General features: G+C 42.5%; 4 protein-coding genes across 5 annotated transcripts; 2 read left to right on the top strand and 2 right to left on the bottom strand.

The window, feature by feature from the left end:
* Positions 1-176: 176 nt before the first annotated feature.
* On the bottom strand, positions 177-3,136 carry Bcssy1. The gene is made up of 12 exons (XM_024692705.1): positions 2,888-3,136; positions 2,811-2,838; positions 2,723-2,739; positions 2,443-2,664; positions 2,212-2,389; positions 2,066-2,159; positions 1,976-2,017; positions 1,812-1,920; positions 1,258-1,759; positions 1,112-1,200; positions 813-1,026; positions 177-756 (listed from the first exon to the last, which is right to left on the bottom strand). Exons 1-12 carry the CDS (start codon positions 3,025-3,027, stop codon positions 544-546), a joined length of 1,848 nt encoding a protein of 615 aa, XP_024548484.1. The 5' UTR covers positions 3,028-3,136; the 3' UTR covers positions 177-543.
* Positions 3,137-3,605: 469 nt separating this feature from the next.
* Positions 3,606-8,192, top strand: BCIN_04g06060 (hypothetical protein). 2 transcript variants are annotated; one of them, XM_024692704.1, is made up of 6 exons: positions 3,606-4,745; positions 4,877-5,494; positions 5,618-6,649; positions 6,714-7,523; positions 7,648-8,000; positions 8,068-8,192. In XM_024692704.1, exons 1-5 carry the CDS (start codon positions 4,086-4,088, stop codon positions 7,837-7,839), a joined length of 3,312 nt encoding a protein of 1,103 aa, XP_024548483.1. In that variant the 5' UTR covers positions 3,606-4,085; the 3' UTR covers positions 7,840-8,000; positions 8,068-8,192. The 2 variants fall into 2 exon arrangements, with proteins under 2 accessions (XP_024548483.1, XP_024548482.1); XM_024692703.1 differs by having other exon boundaries at positions 5,591-6,649.
* A 362-nt stretch (positions 8,193-8,554) lies between these two features.
* Positions 8,555-10,514, bottom strand: BCIN_04g06050 (hypothetical protein). Its single transcript, XM_024692702.1, has 3 exons — positions 10,190-10,514; positions 9,906-10,129; positions 8,555-9,837 (listed from the first exon to the last, which is right to left on the bottom strand). The coding sequence occupies exons 2-3, from the start codon at positions 10,080-10,082 to the stop codon at positions 8,980-8,982; spliced, it is 1,035 nt and encodes a 344-aa protein (XP_024548481.1). The 5' UTR covers positions 10,083-10,129; positions 10,190-10,514; the 3' UTR covers positions 8,555-8,979.
* A 5,193-nt stretch (positions 10,515-15,707) lies between these two features.
* On the top strand, positions 15,708-18,923 carry BCIN_04g06040 (hypothetical protein). Its single transcript, XM_024692701.1, has 4 exons — positions 15,708-16,677; positions 16,850-17,019; positions 17,078-17,392; positions 17,456-18,923. The coding sequence occupies exons 1-4, from the start codon at positions 15,993-15,995 to the stop codon at positions 18,641-18,643; spliced, it is 2,358 nt and encodes a 785-aa protein (XP_024548480.1). The 5' UTR covers positions 15,708-15,992; the 3' UTR covers positions 18,644-18,923.
* Positions 18,924-24,994: the final 6,071 nt, after the last annotated feature.

The raw sequence follows: 24,994 nt of genomic DNA, 5'->3' as shown, positions 1-24,994 counted from the left end.
CATTGTTGCCTATTTCAGCCGTGCATTTATACACAAGACATGTACCGAATCTTGACTCACAAGAGTTAGTCAGTAGGGCAGACTGCATACCGGTAGACTGCGTTACGAGTATAGGGCTGAGCCGGTTGCTAGTGTCACTTTTAATGTCTTTAATGAAAGTTGACTGAGAGGATTTTTACTAGTTTATTTGATTTTTGATACACTATATCGTTGGTAAGTGCACGCTAACATATTAAAAGATCTTCATTATTAAAAGGATTTCTCATATCCAAGTATCCCCCCTAAATTATAAAAATGATTTTTGTGACTTAGTCAACCTATTTGGTTCCTAAACGCCGATCTTGTTCCGTTTCCTTCTGTATTTCATCCTAGTATCCTGTATTCTTTCCCATCCTGTAGTTCCGCAGTAACCTCATGATACAATATTATTTGCTCCTCAACAATCCCCCCATAACCGATCCATACCAAAGCTAATCTCATTTAATCATTAACCTAGAAAGAAGCCCCAAGAGCCTCATTCCGCTCGTCGCGTTCCAAATCAACCTATCTTGTCCAAACCCACATCCAATGTGCCCACGTCTTAAAATTCTCCATACTAATTCCTTCATCCGGAAACTCTAGTCTTCCCTTTCTCTTCTCACTCGCAGCTTGAATTGTATTCCTCAAATCATTTGATCTTTCGGGGCCCCAATTTCGTATTTTCAGTCCATGCTTATTAATTTTATAGCCTATGATTAGAAAAATGAACACTGGGATCTATTCTGGGTTAGTCCAACAAAGTCAATAGGAGAATCAGGGAAGTCAGAACATACAGATACATAACTTGCAATGAATCTTCTAACATCAAAAGGTCTTTCAAGGAATGCAGAAACACCGTTAAAAGTAACGAGAATAATACATGCAGCCATACCGTAAAACCCTTTAAGCCACTGGCCGTGTGATTTATATGGGTAACGTGGATGATCGCGGTCATAATGCGCCGCTTGCCTTTCGGATGCATTTCCATAGAGCTTAGTGTCTTCGAGTCTATCATTTGTGGCGTTAGTGGGTTGCGTGAATGAAACACCAACGGTTGGGTAAAAGCAATAGAAAAAATAAAATTGAGACATACGTTCGGAAAAATCCGAGATAGGTAGCACAAATCGTGGCGTAGACGATAAGAATCGATGAAGTGCAATTTGAGGCTAATTCGCTCAGTCGCTATTGTTTTATTAATTTCAAGAGTATCGCGATAACCGGATGGATGCAGGTACTCACAATTGCAGTTGTTCCAGTCCTACCCATGAAAGCCACTAGAGCCATAGCAGCCGTTGCCAATACTGCTCTTATTGGAACACCCGATCTAGTTTGCCTCAATCTCCTTGCAATAAATTCTGGTCCAGCCTGATCTTGTAGAGCTAAAGTGTGTAAGACTCTCGATGCCACATACATCGAATTGATAGCGCAAGTAAAGGATGCAAAAGCGAAGATGGCGTTGAAGAAATGGGCCATGGCTGGTAATCCTGCTTCAACGACTGCAATAACAAAAATGGAGTGTGCGCCAACCGATTGACCCTTTCCATTGATGAAAGGATGAGTATAAGGCACTATAAAAGATGCTGTGATCATAGCCATAGTGTAGAGAGTGACGATACGGATGGAGATCTTTCTTGCGGCCATTTTCATACTCTCAGCATTAGCAAGCGATTTCGACTCTGCAGCAGTCGCTGCTACGATATCCATTCCAGTATATGAGAAGATAACATTAATGATGGTTGTCCTGTACGAAAATTTAGTGATCTAAAAGCGTTGGAGATCGAAATCCGACATACCACATTCCAAGGAATGAACCAGCGGGACCTTCAATCTTTCGTTGCAGATTTCCTTCTTCATCTCGGACGGAGTAGGCGTGGTTGAAAAATCCCCATGGATGACACCAATCTGAACGAATTAAATCAGTAAAACAGCAGAGTGTTTCACGGTGAAAGATACACACATTTAGAGTTTGGGGGCGAAGTATAATAAGCATCGGAGCTAGCTATCGAAGCGTCAGCGCAGTTTTGTCGACAAGAATTACTGTACGTACGCTGCTTAGTGTCAAGAATAAGCATCAAAACAATGACCATTGTGATGAAGATGATCTTGATGCAACCGAAAGCATACTCTAGTTCTCCGAAATACTGCAATTTAATCAGTGGCAGTAATGAATAGTGGGCGCTGCTGAATGCTCACTTTGACAGGAAACATATTGATAGCAGTAACAATTATCAAGAACAATCCAATCCAAACAGCAGGGTCGACACTTTCCCCAATTGTCCACGCTAGGAATGTTCTTCCGTCATCATAATGAAATCCAAGAGTTCCAGAAACGGCAACTAGTTCTTCTGCGGCAGTGACAGCCCACGCGAACCTTTTGATCGTCAATATTCCCTTATGAATTGTATCACGATTGAATGTGCTCACCAATACATCCACCCAACGGCAAACCCAACGCCGCGATCTAAGAATCTTCGAGGAAACTCTACGACTGGTGCATTGACAGGCATAAGAGCGGTCATTTCACCCAAGCAAGATATAACAGACGAAACCACCGTTCCCATAATAATGTATGCCATGACGGCGCCTCCTGGTCCAGCGCCAGCAAGCGATCGACCACTACCAAGGAAAAGTCCATTTCCAATAGTCCTGTAGCCATAGTCTGTTATTGATATGTTTCGGTAAAATTTGATTTCGAGGAACGTACCCAGAAAATGCTATCATCTGGCACGCGATATACGTTGTTAGCCATTGTTTCTGCCAGAAACAAGCTCAGCCATAGCTCAGCGACTCACGTTAATGTGCCGTTCACCAAGCGTTCTCCTAATGAAAATTAGTGGTCGCGAAGATTGAATAGTACAGATTGACGCACCACAAACTTTCCCCTCGGCGTTCCCGACGGTCTTCGGGGTAATTGGGCTCCTCATCTGGACTTGTCCGACTTCGAGTTTGATCGATATCGAATTCGAATATTTGTGGTGGAATCACCGCTTCAGGCTTTTCATGATCCATCGTAACAATGTTGAGATCGTAATTTCGAGTCAAAAATGTTATGGCAGTTCGCGCAAAAGAGGTCGAAGGAATCTGGGTCGGCCAGAATCATATATATCTGCACTGCCTCGATATAGACAATCCTCCGCATTATTTAGCCCCTGTACAGGCGGAAGGTCTAGTGCAACCACATAGAACGGACGACTAATTATGTCGCACCAAGCTGATGCCTACTTACAGGGACCCCCGCATCCGCCGCTCTTTTGGGTGGCACTTTGTTTTAACCGCGTGACAAGAGATACTCCTACAATATGGTTACAATATATGAAACAGGATAAATGTGAGCCTCAATAGGGACAAAATAGCGAGTTTCACCCCAACCGATCAAATACAGGACATAAAGTTCTAGAATAAGACCAATCCCGAGAAACCTTAATGTCAGATTTCTTTTTGACGCTGGTCCTTTCGTCTGGAATTTCCACAAGAAGAACAAGTCTGTGCTATCCTTGTGGACTTTCAACCAGCATTTTCATTGATCCTTAAAGTGGGTTACATCGCATACGATAAACCCTGATACCGGTTGGGGATTTCAGCCCTCCGGGTGGCCAGATAGTAAATCGTCCAATGGTATATAGGAGATACGAATAGACGAAACGGTCTGTATCCGTAGCTGAGATTGGATGACCTTCCAAATTGGATCAAGTCAAAAAGACAAATCTGGGTAAAGCCTTCCTAAACAAGGGTCCTTTTTGAAAAAAATCCTGTCCAAAGACCTTGCTTGAACGCTCTCTTGAAGTGACAGCGGGGCCACCACCCATTCGCATCCCTCATGGTACCCTAGCCATTGCTGTAAACGGTCGCGGGTTGTGGTCGTCAGGAAACAAGCCCAATACGATCCGATCGAGTTGATGATCTTCGCCCTTCATGGTTCATTTTGACACACATCATACTTATGATACACTTTCAAAGCTTGCCATCATTGCGGCACCAAACTGAGGGAGTCGGCCCACGTGGCGACCAGACTGCTTCGAATCGCTGAAGCTACTGCGTAGATTGAGAGCTCATGCCATCAACACACCATGCCGACTCCAGCCTCGGCCGCATCACCACAATTTACACGTCTAGCAAACATTTGGAAAGTATTGTCCCTGCGCAGCGACGTCGATAATATAATACTGGAACTGGTGGGGCAGTTTTCCCTCGAAAAAGTATATTCTGATGGCGATAAGGAAACCTATCAAAATCTGGTCATAACGCTATTTGCTCAACTCAGCGCCATTTTTTACATCCAGCGCCTCTCCATTCCCTCTGCGAAGCTCCGGCAGGAGGGATGGAATCTGGGATTTCTGGCTAGCTGGGAAGTAACTCTGCGGATGATCGAATTTGTCTTGCACATTGTTATCGAAGGGCGAGAGAGTCTATGGGAGTCGCGACAATTGCGGGACAAGTACTTGGCCGAGCTGTTATTGTCTGCGCTTCGAGTCCTCCAGCTATTGCCACAACCGCAATCCGACGGACAATCTCAATCGAAGATCGAATTGCAGAGGAAGATTCGTCGAGATCGATTCGGGCGCATTCATCGTTCGCTGGAACACATGTTTGATAGCTATCCAGGACCGAAATCATTTTTGTTGTTGGTTTGTAAAGAAATAACTGAATCATTGCGGGGTCCCGAGCCTAACCCACTAGCATTACCCTCTAAATTAAGGGACGAACTACCAAATTTAGCAGCAGAATTGGTAAGAACCACTACACTTGCGTTTTACTTATGGGGCTCAACTAGGCCTAAGCTTTCTCCGTCCCCTTCTAGAACCTTTTGATCAAACCCTACGAATCGTACGCTGACTGCCACGCCTCTTTTCATCTACAGTATCCATTGAACGATTGTTTCTCGCCGAAATATGTGTCTACTCTCATACTTGCAGATGGCTCAGGCGGAGGAGGAGAAGGAGGAGGAGCAGGCGGGGGAGGCGGGTGGCTCGCACAATTCCTTGCGCTTCGAGACATTACTCAGTTCGTCGTTGCGGCTTCGATTCAATATACGATAAATGGAGAACCTCGCGATGCCTATCTTCCAGCAGCATCGGAACGGACGAGGAATGCAGTACTACGAGCGACTGAGAATATGCGAATACCGCCACGATTCTCTAAAGAAGATTTGGTTGCTACTTTTACCGATCAATATCGAATCATCCTTCCAGACACACCAGATTTGAGGAGACTGTCGATGCAGATAGAAATGGATGATAAGGAATTGGATGCGATCGATACACTATGTCTACGACTTGACGATCGTCAAATCATAAGTCGTGTGAGTGATAGAGAGATGATGCATACTATATCAGAGATTACGAAAAGGATACTTGCTCTTGATGATCCAAGCCGGCATGCCAAATCGTCAAGGCCGAGAATATATACGCTCAATTGCTCAAAATGTCATTTAGCTGGTGCTTCACAGATGAGATATCTAGAGAATCTAAAATTCCCGGTACGCCAAGTATTTTACTAGAACTTTAACTTCTGACACAATTGTTTGGGAGGGCTTGGGCAATAGTCTGAATATGGACTGACGCTAATGGAATAGCATGCTGACGATGATCTCTATGCTCAGTTGGATAACCCAGATATAAATGAGGTTAGATTACCCTCAAAGACAAAATGTGTTCAATGCGAAGAACCAGTCACAATAATGCGTGAGATGGCACTTGCAAGGCAAGTCTGGGATCTTCTTGAGCCATTTGAATCTCATACAGATGCTATGCATTTGGAAAGACATGTTCCAACATACTTCCAACTTCCACCGCCAAAAGTGGATGGAGCAATCCCTTATCATCCAGCTCACGGTAATTCAACTGCAAGTAACGTAAAGATGCGCACATATGATACTGAACCACCTTCACCCTTCCACAACAAGACGAGTTTTATCTCTGCAGCTGCTCAAGATCGGTCTAGGTCTCTGCCTCATACTATGCCGTCTCAAATATCGCCTTCTGTTGGTACTTTCAGCCAAAGATTAGACACCCCCAATACCCTACCTTCTTCCTCTTCTGATTTGACATCATTGGATGGATCGAGGTCAGGTGAAACCTCAAGAATACCGGAGCTTCGGAAGAATTCTACTACTACAGACGAGACACCATTTTCCCCAGATTCGATTGGCAATACTTCACCGAATGACCATAACCCATATGGAATGGGTTCTGAAGGTGGAACTTATTTTGTGAACCGATCTGCAATGAGTCAGAGTCATTCTGATAGAAAAAAGTCAAAGGGTGGCTCCAAATGGACATCGGTCTTCACTGGAACGCGAAAAGAGTCTATTCCAGGACAGTCCGTCGAAACCACATCACTCTCCTCGTCATCACTGGAGGCTCAAAGACTGGACGAAATAAATTTAGAAAGCTTAGTTCGAGTACCGAGGAAGACTTCAAAAAGCAAAAGCGCCAAAGCAATCAACATTTCTCTATCACAAAACTCAACAAATGGTCTATTTTGGACTCAATCCTTAATACAAATATGGGATATGGGAGCATCCCCTCCCGCGATGACTCGTGTATTCCCAACCGAGAGTAGTTGTTATAAGGCGTCTGTAACAAAAATGTATCTAGCTTACATAATTGGCACCCGAGATCCAAAACTCACAGTAAGTGCTTTCAGCCAATAGCACTTTTTTTTATCAATTTACTTATTTACTGACAATGAGTTAGCTTAGAATAGTCAACTTGCAAACATCTGCTCCGGTTGTGGAATATCCTTTACCTCCAAATCTTTGGGCTAGCAGCATAGCCATATCCCCCAACGAAACCACCGTCGCAGTAGGATTTACGAACGCAACGGTCTACTTTTTCAAAACCACCCAATCCTCCGAACCCAGAGAAGATCGTCTCCATAGCCGCATTCATAACGAATGCGAAGACTGTCCGGAGGTAGAAACTCTCTCCTACTCGGATGATGGAATGCATCTTCTAGCCAGTACCCGAAGTGCCAAAAGCGGAGCTATCCAAATATATTTTTGGATGACTCCAATGCAATCGTCTCAAGAATTAGTCTCTTGCAGATATCATGTTCCATTACATGAATCAGAGGATAGAGGTCTCTCGTCCGCTATTTTTCGTTCAAGAACGGGCATCGAAGAAGTTCTGGTGTGCATAACGACTTGGACACAATCCGGTGTTCCAGTCCTCGTTCATCCTAAAACAGGTCAAAAAACGGATATCAGAACTGCGCCTAACCGATCTGGAAAGTTGGGAAGTCGTATCCAATGCGCTAGTTTTTCTCCCTCTGGAAAAGAGCTGGCTATGGTCAATGAAAAGGGGCATTTGTATTTGATTTCGGCTCTAAATTCTAGTCCGTTGGACATTAGAAAAATAGCGGTTTCGAGAGAACTTACTATAAAATCTGATTCATTCGCAATGGCGTTTATGTCATTGCCAGATGAGGAAGCCGCGATTGTTATGGCATGGATTGATCCTTCAAAGGCAGAAAGGGGGGTGGTTAGGAAAATCCCTTTGACTACTGTTAGTGTTCTTTTTTGTTCCTTTTTCCTCGTAGATCTTTGGGACTTCATCCACTATGTCATTTTAACGCTTCTTTTCTCCCTCGTTTCCGCTCCCCAAAATATTTGATACTAATACATAACAGAACGATATAGCCACCACATCACCCATTCTTCACAAGTCGGAGTTGAACTCTGCAAGCTCCGCACCCAATACATATATGTCGGGTGCCTTAAATGAATTACCGGGAGACTCAAGACCGACTGAAATGGTGGCTGACGAGGAACCGATTACAAAATACAGGATGATGGGGTTTGTTAAATTTCCGAAAAAGTAGAGGGGATAAGGTAGATTTTGGAATGATTGGAACCAGGGAAGATGAGAAGGAATAATAAGAGATGACAAAGAGTAAAAGAAGGAAAGTAGAGAGAATGCGACGATGCTAATGATAAAGTTTAAAGTGGAATATCAGTTGATGAACCAGAACTTGGTAGATTGGTGAGTGGTTCCGTTGGATCACTAGATATACTTTATGTTGTACTCGAGTATCTAACCACAAAAGTAGAAAAATGTCTGGATTCATGTATTGAAACCCTTCGAGATCTGGAATTGAGAATCAAAAAGACGTATGTAGGGAGATGTTCAAATCTCAAATTCAAAATAAAATACAAAAGATAATAAATAGTGGCAATGTGATATTGTAATCTCTGTATAGTAAAGGAATTAAATGTCCTTATGTGTTCCCAGTCCGCTGGTGTTTGTTCCTTTTCTCCTCTCCTCTCTCTATCTCTTGGGTGTATCATGTAGGATAGGTAGTATGATACTTCTATATTTTTTCTGGTGCTTTGTTGTTACTTCATCCTTTTAAGTTTCTGTTTCAAAGTTGATGTACATATAGATTCACATTTATATATATATATATCATATTTCATATTCAATATACACATATCGGTGATTAGTTGAATACGCAGTAAGTGATAAAAAAGCAGAATTGTTTTTAAAAATGAACTTGTTAGTCCTGGGAAGATTTGGGAATAGAAGGAGGTATATGGTGATGATATGATACGAGTATGATATTATTATATATATCGAGAAGAGGAAAGAAAGGAAAAAAATGATGGGGAGATTTTCCCGGAGGCTTCTTTCATCTCGATTCTTATTTTGACTTTGCTTGAGGATGAGGATGAGGATGAGATAATTCACCGCCATGATACGATTATTGATTTCTTGTCCGCAATCCGCAGGATATCTTTCTCTGTGCGATTAGATGATATCAGATTAATCAATCACTCAGTCCGTCCGCATGATAAGTTTGAAACCTCTCATCTTCTCACACAATCCACACCCTCTTTACAGAAACATGTTCGCAAATCTTACAAAAAAAGAACTTTCCAAAACCCTTCCCCCATCTCCTGTTTTGTTCTTCCATTCCAAATTTCGAAACCCTCGCCTCCTCCCTCTCCCCCCTCCCAATCTCCTACCCAAACAACACCACAGCCCCCACACACAACCCCACCAACGCCAACATCTCACCCCTTCCAACCTCCTTCCTCTTGCCCGCTCCCACCGCCTTCACCGGCGTTCCCGCTTTAATACTCATGCCCGTCTCGTACACACTCCACGTTACATTTCCATTGCTATTCCGCGCATCTAATCCCCACTCTACAAATCCCACATATGTGTTACTGGAAATATATACTTCTCTCCAGAGATAATTAAGCAGAGGGGAGATATCCATTGCTGTGAGCGTGGTGGCGTTCACGGAGGGATACCAGGTGTAAATTGTTTGCGGGACCTGTGGCTGCTCATCTACTGCTGTGGAAGAATTTGAATAAGTGGAAGAAGAAGAAGAGGTGGATGTCGATGGGGAAGTTTGCGATACATAGAGCGTATAGGATATTCCTGCGAGATCTATGACTGGTCTCGAGATAGTGGATGCGGTGTCGTTGTAACCTAGAGGGATTAAGCCCCCGTAGTTGGCCTGCCAGATGGAGATTTTGGTGGCGGAGAATCGTTTGTCCTGGGAGAGGGAGGGTTCGAGATCGAGATAGATGTTGAGGTAGCAGGCGGCGATGACGGATGCGTTTTGGAGGGAGTCCGGGGAGGTGGCGGAGATGGTGTGGAGAGGGTTGCCCGGGTATAGGGCCCAGTTGTTTGTGAGGGGGAAGAGAGAGATGTTGGAGATGGGGATGGGGAGGATGGAGGGGAGATTGAGAGTTAGTGAGGGGAAGGAGTGCGGGGTTGAGATATTGGGGGATGAAGATGACCAGGAAAATGTGGTATTAAATAGAGTTGTTGAACCTACGCTCCCGCTATTTTCATCGGCGAGGGAGAACTTGAGAGGGGAGAAATCAATTTTCTTCTCCTTATTGTATTTTCTTTTTGGACGGGGGAGAAACTCACATCTGTACATTGATATCCACTCTTATCAGTCGTTATGATATCTGGGAAGAATGTGTATCTTCCAGATTTCGTTGTGGCATTTGTGGAATCACATATTTGTGTTGTTTCTGCATATATTGATGGCGTGAGAAAAGTGAAGAGGTAAAAAATGATTTTGTGTTGAGAGCTGAGAAGCATTTCGCAAGGGGTGCACGCAAAGAAAAGGGCTTGGTTCAGATGAGAAGCTGGAAGATATAACGATTAAGTGAGTGGATTTTGGGAGAAGGAATAAAGAATGGACTTACACGATGGTAGTGATAATTGCAATGAAAGGCTTGGAAATTCATGAAGACATAGATACAGTAAGCTATAGATTTATTGGATGATTATTGGTGACGGAAGACGAGGTCGAGACTGCTTGTGACTGTCCGGCAGCAAGATGAATATGAATATGGAAGTAGATCTCGAGGAATGTAATGAATTGAAGATAAAAACGCTTGAATTCGATACTTCTCTTGACACAAGATAATAGGAAACGACAAAGACAACTTAACAACTCAATCGAGCGAGAGCGATATGAGAAGTCTCGGAAATCGACACTATAGAGTCGGAAAAATGAAGAAACCAACCAACAAGACGACAATGAATAAGCACTTTCCTTTACCTTCAGTATAGCAAATGTCGGAATATGTTGACTTTTGAAAGGTCTAATTTGTTGGCCAAGAATTCCTTCAATGTGGAATATACTGCGCCTTGTAGATTAGAGTGAAAGGTCCTCACTTAAGGTCTATCCAACTCCTACAGAAATCATGATCTGGGAGACCTACTTTGTTGGTTAACCTTATTCTTATGTCTATTTGTTATTTGTTGGTACACGCTCCTTTCAAAGGACGTTTTCCATCACCGCACAGAGCGTATATTTGACGGCAGAACCACAAGAAGAGACAAGCAAGACAATTGGCCAAGTTCGAGGTCTCCAAATCAAACATACATGTAAGATAATATTATCCTAATATTATCCTATGTAAATGGTCGAGAAGGCTCTAGCCCCTAGGTCTCGCAGTCGCCCATCAAACACACCTTCGTAAGCGCCGTCATTTGTTTCGAGAAATTCGTCAGCGTTTATGTCACCGGCAAAAGTTTTTCCTCGCCTATAATATACCCGTCTTTTCAGCCCTTCTTTTTCTAGTCCCATTCTACAACCCGTGCCGCGTCCTCGGACTTTTCACCACGTTCCTGGGTACCGGTACCTGACTAACTACTTGGCATGAAATTCGAATCTTTTCTTCTAGTGAATTTATCTGATGTGCTTTTCTGTCAGTTGCCGCGTAACTAATAAGGTTCGGTGCCGAAATGATAAGTGGTATGCGTTGTTTCAGGGTTCTTGCCGATAGTGATAATTACTGAATCATGGCAACCTTACTCTGTGCCCTTCCCAGATAGAAAGGGAGTTGAGGTAGTGAGCGTTCATGTAGTTCGTATAGTTACAGTTCTATATTAAATGATTGTTGCTTGTCAATTACAATCGTGAAAGGGGAAGATGACTTCTGGCGTAATTTGAAATATGTTCTCTGCTCATGCATAGTCTTTTAACTTTTAGTCGTGCGTCAATGTTGTTGCTTCGTGAATTGTGCTGAGAAAATGATTTTCGTCACAAATTCAGAGTGTGGCTAGTGCCTTGATCGATTATTACCTAGGTACTGTCTTCGGAATCACGCGATGAGTTAAATAGATCAACAGATTGCTCCAGGGAATAAAAACATCATCTTCCTTGATTGATTTCGGGATCATGCAAATGCTTTCCGGATTTCCGTTTACGCCCATTAGCCACCAGATTCGCAATTCTGAAATGAGGTGTGACTGGAAGAACATTGATGTGACGCTTGTGATGATCGCAAAGGATCTAGCATTTTCCATTCCACCAACTCCTATCTTGACACATCCGACCGGTAATCAACTTGCCCCTCAGATTGTAGTTGTGAATGACAAAGTCGGTGTCGGTTTGAAGATGTGCAATATCCTTACTTTGGAGTTCGTGGTTTCAATGAATCTTCGAAGAAAGACAGATTGTATTTTGCCTACTCCTCCCAAGCTCATAGGGTAAAGCGCGTTTCAGCTAGCGGTGATGTACGCCAATTGACTCACTTGCAACTTATTCTTAAAGACACGATCCTCAGGGGATCTATAGAGTGAAATCATCTCAATATGATCATGACAGCCGACCGAATTTTCTGTAATGCCGAGGAGGCTAAGCTTGCAAGTGGGCGTGCTGATAGAGTAGCCCAGGTCGTAAAATTGACCAAGAATCACAGGTTGTTAGTAGAGCCTTGTAAGTCGAGAATCCGGCTAGACTGTTGTAATTCGTTGAGGCGCACGTTTTTCCAAGCAAATAGAATCAACTTAATGCAGAACTGATGGAGGGAGAATCGTTGACAGCAAGTTCATTGGAGCCTCCCCGCAAGATTATCAAGATTAGACTCGGGAGCCGTTCAAAACCAATTTTGTCATGGGAACCTCGATCGTTCTCACGGATGCTCGCAGCGCCAGTGACAACGTTCATCTGATACGATACTCTTTTGAAAAAACGGCGATCGTGAGGAAACACTCGAATCGAAAGGGGAGTGACTACCATTACAGGAATGCAATGTTGTCATGATTAGAACCGACAATAAGAAAAGGTTCCGAGGTCCTATGAAGACGTTTTCCTATCAATCAAAGCGTGAAAAAAATTTATATGCGGAGACCAAGGTAGATGTCGATCTTTCTCTTTTGATTTGAGGCTACGCTGTAGAATTTAGCACTTTACTTCTTTCATCTTATTTCCATCCAAGCCGAGATACTAACAAAAAACGGAGATTTGGCTTCATTCTTTACTCATAAATTCGCGCAGCTTGTTTATGTATTTGTTCTATCACCCCTTCATTTCTCTAGCGAGCTCTTGCCAAGTCAGTCTTCAAGAACTATCAACATTACTTTCTGCGCAGAACTCTTGGAATTGCCCAGTAATCAAAATAGAATAAAACAGAATGCATTACAATACAATACGAGACCCCTTATGATAAAGAACGTGAGCTGTCATTTCCTGGAAGCTTCCATAAAGTATGCTGAGGGTGAATGCCGGTATAAAAAAAACCTTACTTCGTTAACCTTAACATAGTGTCATTAGGTTCTAATTTAAGAAATCTATTCGGAACAGTCGGCAAGGATATGCTAGAAAGAGAAGCTTAGCGGAAAATTTCTATGTGAATTGATTAATTCTGACGACATTACGGAGTAAAGCATTGTATCTTCCTTGGTCGGGCGGAGCGGAATCAATGGTAGCGAAGCTGGGGGGCACTTCACGAACCAACTGGATACGACTTGTTAAGAATTATGCGAATTCGCCTGGATAATGAACAATACGTATGTATATCGTAATGATCTCAAATGCCGGTACTGGATTCCAACTAATGACTCCTGACCGTTGAAAGAAGGGCAAGGAAAGACAGCCAAGCCGGTTGGCTGCATTGACCTTGGATACCCAGCAAGTGAGGCGCAGCAGAATATTATGTAATCAGGAACTAACAACCACCAACCACCAGTGAGCAAATCTTTTTCATATCCCGATTCCCGATATTCTGTTTCGTACTTTATTTTACTTCATCTGCTGTCCTGTACTTTGGACTCCTTTATATAAATCGTTCGATCCTCAAGGTTCAAGGTAAAGAGACGTGTCGTCCATACGATGCTTCCCAGTAAGACCCACTGCATTCATAAGATTAAGGTTCATAGAAAAATCCATTTCTCTAAGATCTGAGGTCTCCAAGCACCAAGTACGATTCATACGATTCCCAACTCGCCCCCCCAAAAAACATCTCCACTTCAAACCATGCATGTTCCACGCGTCGTCACAGCTTAGCACCACATTCGGTTTCTTTACGATGAAAACAAACGAGCCTTTCATGATAAAGCTTGTAACCCTCCTTTGGAAAAAAACAAATGAGGCGTTGATAGGAGTTCGTCCAATCTCATCGTTGAAGTTGACATCGATTACGAATCAATGCCGTTTTCATAGTTTTATTAAGGGGACCCTCCACTATCTCCAGCATCCACTTTGGGTTTCCTCGATCTAAAAGAGGAGAATTGTCTCTCATTATCGCAAAAGCTCCGATGTAAATTTTCTTTGTCGAGTAAGACACAAATGAGCTTTGATGAAATCATGGGTTAGTGCCCGGGCATGAAGCATATCTGATTATATCGGCCCAGCTATGGCTGTTGGGAAAAGTTTCCGAATATCTAGGATATGGATATCAGGTGTCGTTTGTGCTGCTGAGTGGGTTTCTTATAACCCACTCTCTTGGTTCACAGAATCGTTATGGAGACCAACCGTCTTATCCGCCCCATATCTACCTCGTATCTTGTTACAAGGTCTTCCTGTGAATTTCTTTCTTATCTTGATCCCCAATGCCCCAAACTGGGACAACCTCACACACACTACTGCAAGCAACTTCCACAACTGTTGTCGTTTATAGCGTCAGGACAGTACCTTGTGAGCGTTAAAGATATTCCACGGCGGCTTCCGTGATATCCACTTGAACTGTCTAGAAGCAAGGTCTTCCTTTCCAACCACTCCTGTACCGGTCACTAAGATGAAACATTTGCACTAATAAGTTCAGATGAAAATTCTGTTCAATATAGGTATACTTCGAAATATCGATTGTGGTAGGGTATCTTAGCCATGATCATACTTTGTTCAATATGGTCTGCAGTAATACGGCAATTTTCCGTGGGGGTTCTCGCCAAATTTATATAGCCCCAATGCTGAGAACTACGATGTAGAAGCACATTGCGTGGATGTTTGCGTTGAAGTGGGTCCAAAAGTGGCTCGCTCTCCCTTGTTGCGTTTTCCAATTTAGTAAGCTTTGTCCCGTCTTCCAGCTACATACTCGAATATTGCTGCATCATATAGATAGTGGAGCAGTCATCTAGAGCTCTCCTTGTACTTCCATGTTAGCAACACCATAAACCTGGATGCTATACCCAGTCATGCTGTCGGCGTTTGCTTAGATGACTGCCAGATCCATACAAATGTGTTGGTTTACACGAGTCTCTACATCGTTTCTGTTTTTAGACGAACAGTTGAAGGTGTCTACAATACCCTGAATGGCTGATCTGCACCACTTGCAGTTCAAATCCAAGCAGAGAATATTGGTTTAGCTTGCTTCTTTCGTTGGAGGATGGCTGAAATAGCAATTGAACACCAAGCACTTCAACATCCACACAATTTGAACCATTTTGGGTAGCAATTCTGATTTTTTCAGTCCGCAACATAGGAACTCCGTGAATTTCTTGCAGCGTTTTTTATTTGCATAACCAATTCTACCAGCGAGTAATGCTAGTAAATTTTATTGTCACGATTGAAGCTAACAAGTGCATTCAGCTCGATTGTTTAAATTCTAGATGCTATATCTAAGCCTTGTCAAATACGTCTGATGAACTTAAATGCCAATAATTATCATAGCTCATGATCAATTGATTAAAAGATTTAAATCTAGATCTTGGAATTCTATAATTCAAATAATACAAATGCTAAAGCATAGCCTATAATGCACTAGTTCAAAATAAGTAAAGCCAGTGGGAAAGTTCCTCAAAGAAGAGCTCAAATTACTAAGTAGTAACATCCCACACAATATCTTGGCAGTGACTTGAGATCTCGAGGTATCTCAAAAACATCTCTCCAATCAACGTGTTCTCCGCTGGAACCATATTTTAACAGTATAAGTGGTCCCATGAAGCCTTGTAAAGATGTTATCCAATATTTTTTACCATTATCACTCAGGGTTCGAGGCTTTGACAGGGACATGTACGTTTGTCACTGACATCCACTTCGTATCTTGTACTATTTTGGTCTCAAAAATATCGTGCATTCGGAATCTCCATCTCTTTAAGAATCAGGCGATACCTACAAGTGTCTTATTCTTTAGGGTTCATTCGTTTTCCTCATCATATTTTTTGGTTCCATATTAAAACGGTCAATTGACCTCATTTTCACAGACACTTTCCGAACTTTGAGTTTCCTCCTCTTTTATTCATTCGTCAACTCGATATTTCGTGGAAGCATAATTCGGGATGATACAGTTTCCTCCCACAGCGGCTCACAGTGATGGTGATGACCGCGGAGAATTTCAAGCTCTCCCTCAACCACCATCACCTACAGCAGCAAGATGGGGTGAATTTCATAACAATGAATCAGTCACCTCTTTAGACACCATTCAAAACAGTCGACCCGGTACCCTGCGATCATCATCGAATATAAACTTAATAAACAACAATTATAGCTCAGCAACTCTATTACCTGGCTCGTCGACACCTGGCCCTTCAACACCTAGTCCAGCATACGGTCATTCATTAAACGCCTTTAACCATGGCCGCTCTTTCTCCGATACCTCATCTTACGATGGAGCAACAGCATGTCCGACACCAGCCTTGCAAGATGAAAGTATCAGTTATGAAGAATTCAAGAAGGAAGATCCAGCCACTGCTAGAAAAGTCAGACATTTCAATACCTTCGACAAGCGATTTGATACTTCCGTCTATCAAATCGAAACACTACACAAGCACGATGACGAAATTTTCCTTCCTCCTTGGAAAAGAAACATGTATCGATTGTCACCACTCTTCACATTGCTAGCCTGTGGTTCATACTTCCTCTACTACGCATACCGTATCATTTGCATTGTAGATGTTCAAAAAGCATACGACAAGGTATATATCATGGCATGGCTTTTTATTGCAGCCGAAGGTTGCGTTGCTTGTAAGTATTTGTGTTTTACCAATTCTTCCATTTTCCCGTCCTCAGCGTATGTTGTTGGAGTCGGAAAATACCCAGCTTCCATCACGTAAAAATCCTTCCGCTTATCGCAACTCCCGAAAATTTACTCTCCTGCCAAGATTTGCCAAGAAGATCACAAACTTACGTCAAATAGGTCCCGCACTACTCCACCAACTTTATCAGATGCTATCTATTCGCGGTCGTTCACGACCAAAGCTTCGTCTTCGTGGTGAAGAAGTACCTACTGTCGATGTTTTCGTTACGTGCTGTGGTGAAGATGTAGATGTTGTTCTTGACACAACCCGAGCTGCTGCTGCTGGCGATGTAAGTCTCCAATTTTTGAATATCCTTCCCCCCACGCAAATACTAATAAAGTCCATAGTACCCTCAAGACCGTTTCCGCGTTGTCGTTCTCGATGATGGAAAAGATCCCGAATTAGAAAAGGCTGTCAACGATCTCTCGCTCGAATATCCTAATGTCTATTATCATGCCCGTATCAAGATCAAGGGTGTTCCACATCATTTCAAAGCTGGTAACCTTACAGGCGGAACCAATTTCGTTGTCGATTTGGAAGGAGGCGAAGCCGAGTATATTGCAGCTTTGGATGCGGACATGATTCCAGAGGAAGATTGGTTGAGAGCTATTATTGCTCATATGGTCATCGATGATAAGATGGCTCTTGTTTGCCCACCTCAGGTACGCTTTTTTCTTTGATATTATTCGGGAAGCTTAGGGATGGAGAACTAACAATCCAACCAGCTTTTCTACAACGTTCCTCAAAATGATCCTCTTTGTCAATCCCTCGATGCCTTCGTTCACGTCATGGAACCTACCAAGGATGCCAACGGAGTAGCATGGTGTACTGGATCCGGTTATGCCATCCGTCGTGCCGCCCTCGATGATATTGGAGGCTGGCCAGTGGGCTCCCTTGCTGAAGATACCTTTACCTCATCCCTCCTTCTCGGAGCCGGTTGGAAAACCGCGTTTTGTCACGAAGCCCTACAATTCGGTACCGTTCCCGACACCATTACTGGTCATCTCAAACAACGCACAAGATGGACGCTTGGAACGTTGCAAACTGCGCTCAAATTAAAATTCTGTCTATTTGGAGATCTAGTAAAAGGCATGAGCTTTTTCGCTCGTCTCTCTGCATTCGTCTTCGCCATTGACGCATTTTTCAAAATCTTCCTCTGCATCGCTCTCCTCACCATCCCTATCGTTCTTATTTCCGGTGGTCAACTAGTAGCCTACAACACCGAAACTCAATTGAAATGGCAAATCAGATTATGCTTCATCCAACTCGTGCTTACACGTCTCAACGAATGGGTCACCTACCTTCCCTCTGGATATCGTTTAGCTCAACGCGATTCTGGTGCTCAATTATGGATGGCTCCTTTCCACGCCAAAACCATTATTTTCTCCTTTTTGCTCCCTTCCTGGCTCGGTGGAAAACCAATGGCCTTCTCCAGTTCCGGTAGTCAGAAAAGTGACATCAATGAGCGCGATCCACGTACGCGCGCAGGAGTCTTCAGACGTCTCTGGGTCATTATTTGGGATTGTCAATGCTACATGCATCTCCTCTATATTCTCTTCGTCGTCGCAGCGGTCACCTACAGTACTGTCCGCGGCCTCGCTCTCGATTCTGAAAACAATACTTTGAAGAAAAAGCTCGTATACCTCCTTACCCATGCCTTCTGGCCACCAATGCTCTGGATGATGTGTCTCACAGCTTGTTTCGAGCCAATCCGCTACGCCATTTGGCCACCAACGATGCCAGACAGAGAAGAACTCTTGGATCGCGACGACAAGACACAGATTGCAAGACCAAAGGAAGAGTGGAAGAAAGCGAGATACGCAAAGACGACTTTCTTTCACGAGTTTCAATATACTTTATTAACAGCATTTACATGCATGGTTTTTGTGGGGGCGTTTTTTATCGATATCTAAGATATGGTTTGGCGGGGTAGTGGGAAAGCGGAATGTATGTGTTGATGATTTTATATGGCGTTAATTTAATATATGGGATGAGCAATAGGGCTTGATAGTTGCTATCTAGTAATCTATTTACTCTACATCTTATTGTACATGAGGGGAGTTTGGATACCGAGTAATACTTAACGTATATTGTACGAAAATAGGATAAAGACGAGATTAGATTGTAATGTCATCTCACAATAGAATATTATAGGAATATTATCTAGGAGAAACTAAAAATTAAATAATATCACAATTAATTCAATTGTCTACTTACTTTGCAGACTTTACTGAGGCGTGTGGCATGGACTAGATCTAGATGGCTTGGTGGTTTGCTCTAAAAGGATCGGCAGGGCCACCAGTTTGGGCACGGACTGTCCTGACGGCGACATCTCTGGAAAGATCAGATGAGATCAGATCGAATAGTTTGAAAACTGACATTAATGATATATCATTGGTTCAACAATTGAAATCTGCACTCTAAGCCTAAACAATTGAAGGATGGACCAGTTACCAAAACCTGGGAGTTGAGAAGTGTCCTTCTATCAGTATCTGGATCTGTCTGCCGGTGGTCTACAAAGCTTCAATTGTGCACTTCACGGAATATTCCCATTTAGGAATTCCGCAGCGTCGAATTCGCAATCATTGATCAGATGCAGAATGCGATTTGTGTTGCTTTTTCATTTCTGTTTGACCAAGATTGGTACTCAAGCTACTCGGTATCTGGATAGGATAATTTATACAAGAAAAAGATACCAAATTTCTCCTCCCCAATTCACCTCAACTCTCCATTACCATTCAAATCCAATTATTCACCCACAATCAATCCCAATTCGATATCCAACGATGTAGAAAACGAAGAACATCTCTCCAAATGCCCCCTACTAGATACTGGAGGTTCGAAAACGTAATTCTTAATATGAGGAAGTTTTTCGATACTGTGATTAGTAGTTTTCGCATCTGTCCTAGTGACTCACTCACAGAAGTGACAAATTCAACCATCGCCGCGAAATAATCTTCAATATAACGTTAAGCTTCTTCTTTGGTAGATACAGATTTCCAAGCATTGTTTATTTGTCCGCCACCAACCCACACCTGACTGGCTTCACTACCTACCTAGCCACATCCATAATCGATGCAAGCCACGATCAATTTAACCATCAGGGAATCTCAATCTTCATGAAGCAATAAAACGGCGGTTTTCCCAACGCCCGGTATTTGGAATCTAGAAGGTTAAAGTTTTTGATTTACAGTTTTGCGGAATTAAGCGTTGGTTGGTAGCGGGTGACGACAAAACATGTGGAAACTAAGGGTGCGGGGGAAGGCTAGGAGGTTAGGAAGCTAGCCGAGAGCCAGACTAAGGGGTTGAATCGTGACGGCGAGGCTTAAGTTTTGAGGCGCATTGATGTGGAGGTACTTAATTGGCAGTATGGAAATTTCAGGTATGGAATATAACCATGCACAAGAAGATAATACAAGAAGAGGAATTGATCTCTTAGTCGGTTGAGCCAGGCAGGTAGGTATTGTCTAGTCTGATGAACCGACACTATCGGCCGCCGGTGTTCTCACCCGTCACATAAATCAAATCACTTAACAATGAATGAGTAGGAAATAGAAATTTAAACTGATATCAATGGCGTGGTTTGTGTTTATCAGATGAATTATTCAACCAATAGGGTTATCCGTCAGTCATTCTTTAGGGGTACAGTAGGATGGCATGTTCCGAGAGGTGATATTGTGGATTCATTTATACTTTCTTGATCAAGCACCACTTTTTGAGCCCTCCGTTTGCAAGAGGTTTAGTTCCTATTTCACGACCATCTTGTAGAAATGTGTGCCGCTTGATGTTCAATTCATTGGATGGCATCTCCGGTATAGTGAATCTGGGGAGGGTCCATGTAGCTAACTCAAACATCTGATGGTCATTCCACTATTTGGCTTGATTAGGTCGGGCGTATATTATAAATTGACTGTGGGTTAAACACACTAAAGTCTGATTTAAATGTATCACTAATCAACTACTTTACTCTTGTATTATATAGTGTATAATATTATGTCCCGCGCGAAGTAATTACATGCTAGCATTCCTGACTTCACCTGGTCCATGTCAACGGCAAGTATTCTGGGCGCACCGCTAATTTTGACTAGAAGATCAACGAGAAAATAAGCTACGAAGGGCTTATTAGTATCTCTCTCATTCAAAATTTTCTGGGACATCGAAGAGAACTATCAGATCCAGACCTCGTTAAATCATTCACATCTACAGATCGAAGTTCTGGATCTTGGCTATGTATGCTGAGAAAATTAACTTACGCTCTGGCTTGAGTAACTTTGTCTAAAAGGTACGGGTGCGGCTTGTGTACGCTATCTTGGAGCCTGTGAGGCGGGTTGAGTTTCCCTTTCTGTCTCTCTTTCCCGTGAGGTTCTTTTACTGGGGAACGGGAAGGAACGCGCACTCTTTCTATAGTGTCTGTAAAATAGCTTGTCCTATTATACAATACCAATGCAACGAAGAAGGCTATGTATTTCCACACAACCCTACAAGACCTAATATCAAAACCTACAACCCTTATGCTATACAAACCCCTTCTGCAAAAATCTCAGCACGATGGATTTCTCGTAGGCGCTAAAACAAAATAGTATTACCAAGTACAGCAAATAGGGGGACCGAAAGAAGACAAACTAAGTAATGAGTATTTCTCACGAGATCAAAGGACTTTTATCTGATCTCATGGTGATATTTCATAGTCAAAGAAACTAAACCTTGAAGAGTAACTCCTTTGGCAGAGAAATCCTTCACGTCTAGAAGTACGGTTTGCAACTGAGTAGTCTTCATAAGCTCTGAAGCTAACTTATCTATTTCCTGGCCACTTACGTTTTGGGCGCCTGGAGGCGAATGTTAAATGCCTTTGCAAAGCATATAACTATTGACAAGTTACTCCCATGCCCCTTAGATTCTATACTCAAATGGACAGAACCTACCTTATTCCACCATAGAATCTGCAGTAGATTATATCACAGAATCTATCATAGAATATAAGGGACATGAGAGTAATTTACTACACAACTATCCATCACACTTACCTTAAGTCAACACCATCTTAAACTACCCAAAATCTATGATATACAAGATCAAAGAAAAAAATCCCTTAAGATCTCTTTCCTCTTTAGCTTTTTCATTTCAGTTGAATGACCTCTATTCAATGTGCCCTAGTTGCAATTATGATAATTCCTTGATAAATCAATTCAAAGAGTAATCCAACAAATCCGAGCATTCCATCTCTGTTGTTAGCTATTGTCCACAGTATTAGATAGCATATCGACATCCCATCATTTAATCTCCACTCCCATGCTTCTCCGAACCGTCAGAAAAAATCAATCATGATATTTTTCGGGGGAAGTGGAACTCACCAAGCGTTCAAGACGATAGTTGTTTTCTCTCTATTGATTTTTCAGTAGAATCTACTCTGCAGCCTGTCTGCTGTACTAGCTTTTTCCGAGATACTTTTGGTAGAGAGATATCCAGTTGCTGTTCTTTGGTCTGAGACGCTTATTGCCGGTTAGTTTCACACCTTATTGAAAGAAGCATATACTGCGTTGGAAGATGCTATTGGTATATTGTTTGAGGTTTCGTAGTAAGCCTGAGGGGTATATTTGAGCAAGACTGAATCATACTATATCCAAGATTATGAACTAAAGAGGAAGAGAGTCGGAGAGACCTCTTGCTTATATATATGTAATAGGACAGGTTGGTGGACTTAGAACATGATACTAGTAGATCCTTAGAAGAAATTTTCTTGTCATTGATGAGCCTTTTGAATAAAGTAATAAAAAGGCAAGACTGCATCATTCGTATGGTATAAGATTCCACCACAGGGGCCTAATTGTGTAATAATATGTATGCATGCAATCATATAACATGATATAAACCTTTAAGAGATGAATATCAATTCCATGCACTGGATATATGTCTTTTCCTAAGATATACAGAGTTATCTCGTATCTAGGCCACGCAAAAATTATTCGCACCTGTAGATAATCCACGAATAATCCACCCCTCTGGTACCCGTTGCGCGGCTTACACATATCAATAGATGAACTCATTTGGAGACAGGCGTTCTTAATCTTCATAATTCAGACCATCGGCTTTGATTTGTCTTATTTGTCTCAAATAGATGGGCGTCCCACTATCTTTGTAGATATTCCGCCATTAAACCCTAAGCTTTACCCCTACTACATTCGCAGCTCTCGGTGTTGAGGAAATCCAGCACTATGAATAGCGTTATGAAGTCATGGATCGCCGATAGGTGCCGTGAGAAGCGGGTCGAACCGAGATTCTAGTCACATGTATATCTAAATAATGGGACCCGCAATTAAGGAGATCATGTAAGGTCTCCCCGAAGGAGTCCTGGGCAGGAACAAATGCAATATTAGTCTCTGCATAAGTCGTTGTCAAAACCGAGAAGTTTACCTTTGTCCTTGATTTGCAGATGTTCATTCTATCATTTCATTAATACAGGGCTCTTCAAGCATTTGTTTTGCCGTTTTCCTGTCTTCCGGGCGTCATTGAAGTATCCCACGCATCATTTGGAAAAAGGCTTCTTTGTTCTTGCCCTCAAGGCGCATCTCGGATTTCTCCAAATCCATGAATTGTGGGATAGGCACGCCAGCTATCCATTTGCTTATATTCCCAAAAAATCAGCATTTTGTCTCAAATATACAATATCTCTGGGTACACACCTCATCGATATCACAGGAACAGTCTCCTTATTTTTCGAGACACTCATCTTAGATATCGGAGGAATAGACGCCGTAAAAGTAAATGCATTAAAAGTCGAAGCCAATACAGTAAATCTCTGCTATTGAGACATCGTAGAGACAGAAATCGTGATTCGGACCACCTATTCCACAACAGAAGTAGTTTCCGACTCGCTTACAACCATTTGATTTGCATTCGCATCCTCAAATACGAACAGCACTCCAATGAAATTAAAACCATTCTTGTTGACTTTATTCAGTGTTTTGTAAAGATCTACCATGTACATCCCATCTGGTATGGCGGTTGATGGTAACCCTGTAAAAGAACCTCCACTGGTACCAGCTCATTATAATCAGTATGCGTTTTTGCACAGATACTCGATATGTAAATAAGAAAACAATGTGTCTACTAAACAAGGAAACAGAGATTAAACGTGAAAGAGTTTTCATCGTCATGCGAGGGAGCTTCTCCAGGCACGACGAACGAGTGAAGGAGTCGGGAAGTAGAAGAGGGAAGACTAAAACAATAGTACTCATGATATTCATCAATCTATATACAAACTTCTTTTTGATTCCCGTGAGACTGGTTCATCTTATCCATAACATACAAGAAGAGAGTGTAATGTCAGCGAACGAGAGTCGAAACTTGAGTCTGCCAGTCGCGTTAGGCTTTCATCACAATCCTTCAAAGTGGAGCTACTCTAGGTTCGCCGCAGAAATTCGGTAGGATTACAGCTTGTCTCAATGGTTGAATAGACAGTATAACCACGGCCGTTATTATTTAGACAGATTCGTGAATACATTTATGTCCGTAATCCCACATAAATGGTAGAATTAAGCATAGATTCCGATAACATGAGACAACTTTGCTGTCGTCCCATTAAAGTTGGTTCGGCCATCTGATATCATCTCCAACGGGTATCAACATCAAATTATCATGCATAAGCGAGATGAGATCTGGGACTTCCCAGGGGTTGACAAGATTTTGCCTTCAACTGCGTGTATTGGCTATCCTGTATTCATCTGTTTGATGAGCTCAAGAAGCGACTTCGCCTTTCAAAGTAGAAACAAGGTGGTGCTGCAGAGTAGTATATTGATTCTGCATGATGATGAAACCCGAGCCTTGCTCATCAGATAGGCTTTGAATTCAACACGACACCACATGCTCCGACTTGCATAGAGGGATCCGAGGGGGTAGTACTAAGATCAAATTGAGTTAACTGTTCCACAGAAGGTTTCTCTTTACAATGCCAAAATGTGGCAGTGATGTTACATTCTTCTGTACAAAGGATCCCTCTTGATCCCGAAACACTCTCTTAAGAGAAAAGGACGACAAGAACTTTTCCGGTTAAATCACTGAGGATATTCTAAGGTATATATTGCGAGGCTAGGCTTCGCTAGGCTCACAATAGAAGAGAGGTTTCGCCATTAGTTTGGTTGGGCCAAGATCATGGGAGTCAAGAGTTCACGGTAGAGCAAATTGAGAGCCACGAAGGGCCTTAAGGATTAAGAATAATCATACTGAATCCATTAAGTCGAGAGAATAACAGACATACACTCTACTGA

The sequence above is a fragment of the Botrytis cinerea genome, chromosome 4 (genome assembly GCF_000143535.2).
Source record: "Botrytis cinerea B05.10 chromosome 4, complete sequence".
NCBI lineage: Eukaryota > Fungi > Ascomycota > Leotiomycetes > Helotiales > Sclerotiniaceae > Botrytis > Botrytis cinerea.
The sequence above is the reverse complement of the archived record's forward strand: the minus strand, read 5'-3'. Positions and strand labels throughout refer to the sequence as shown.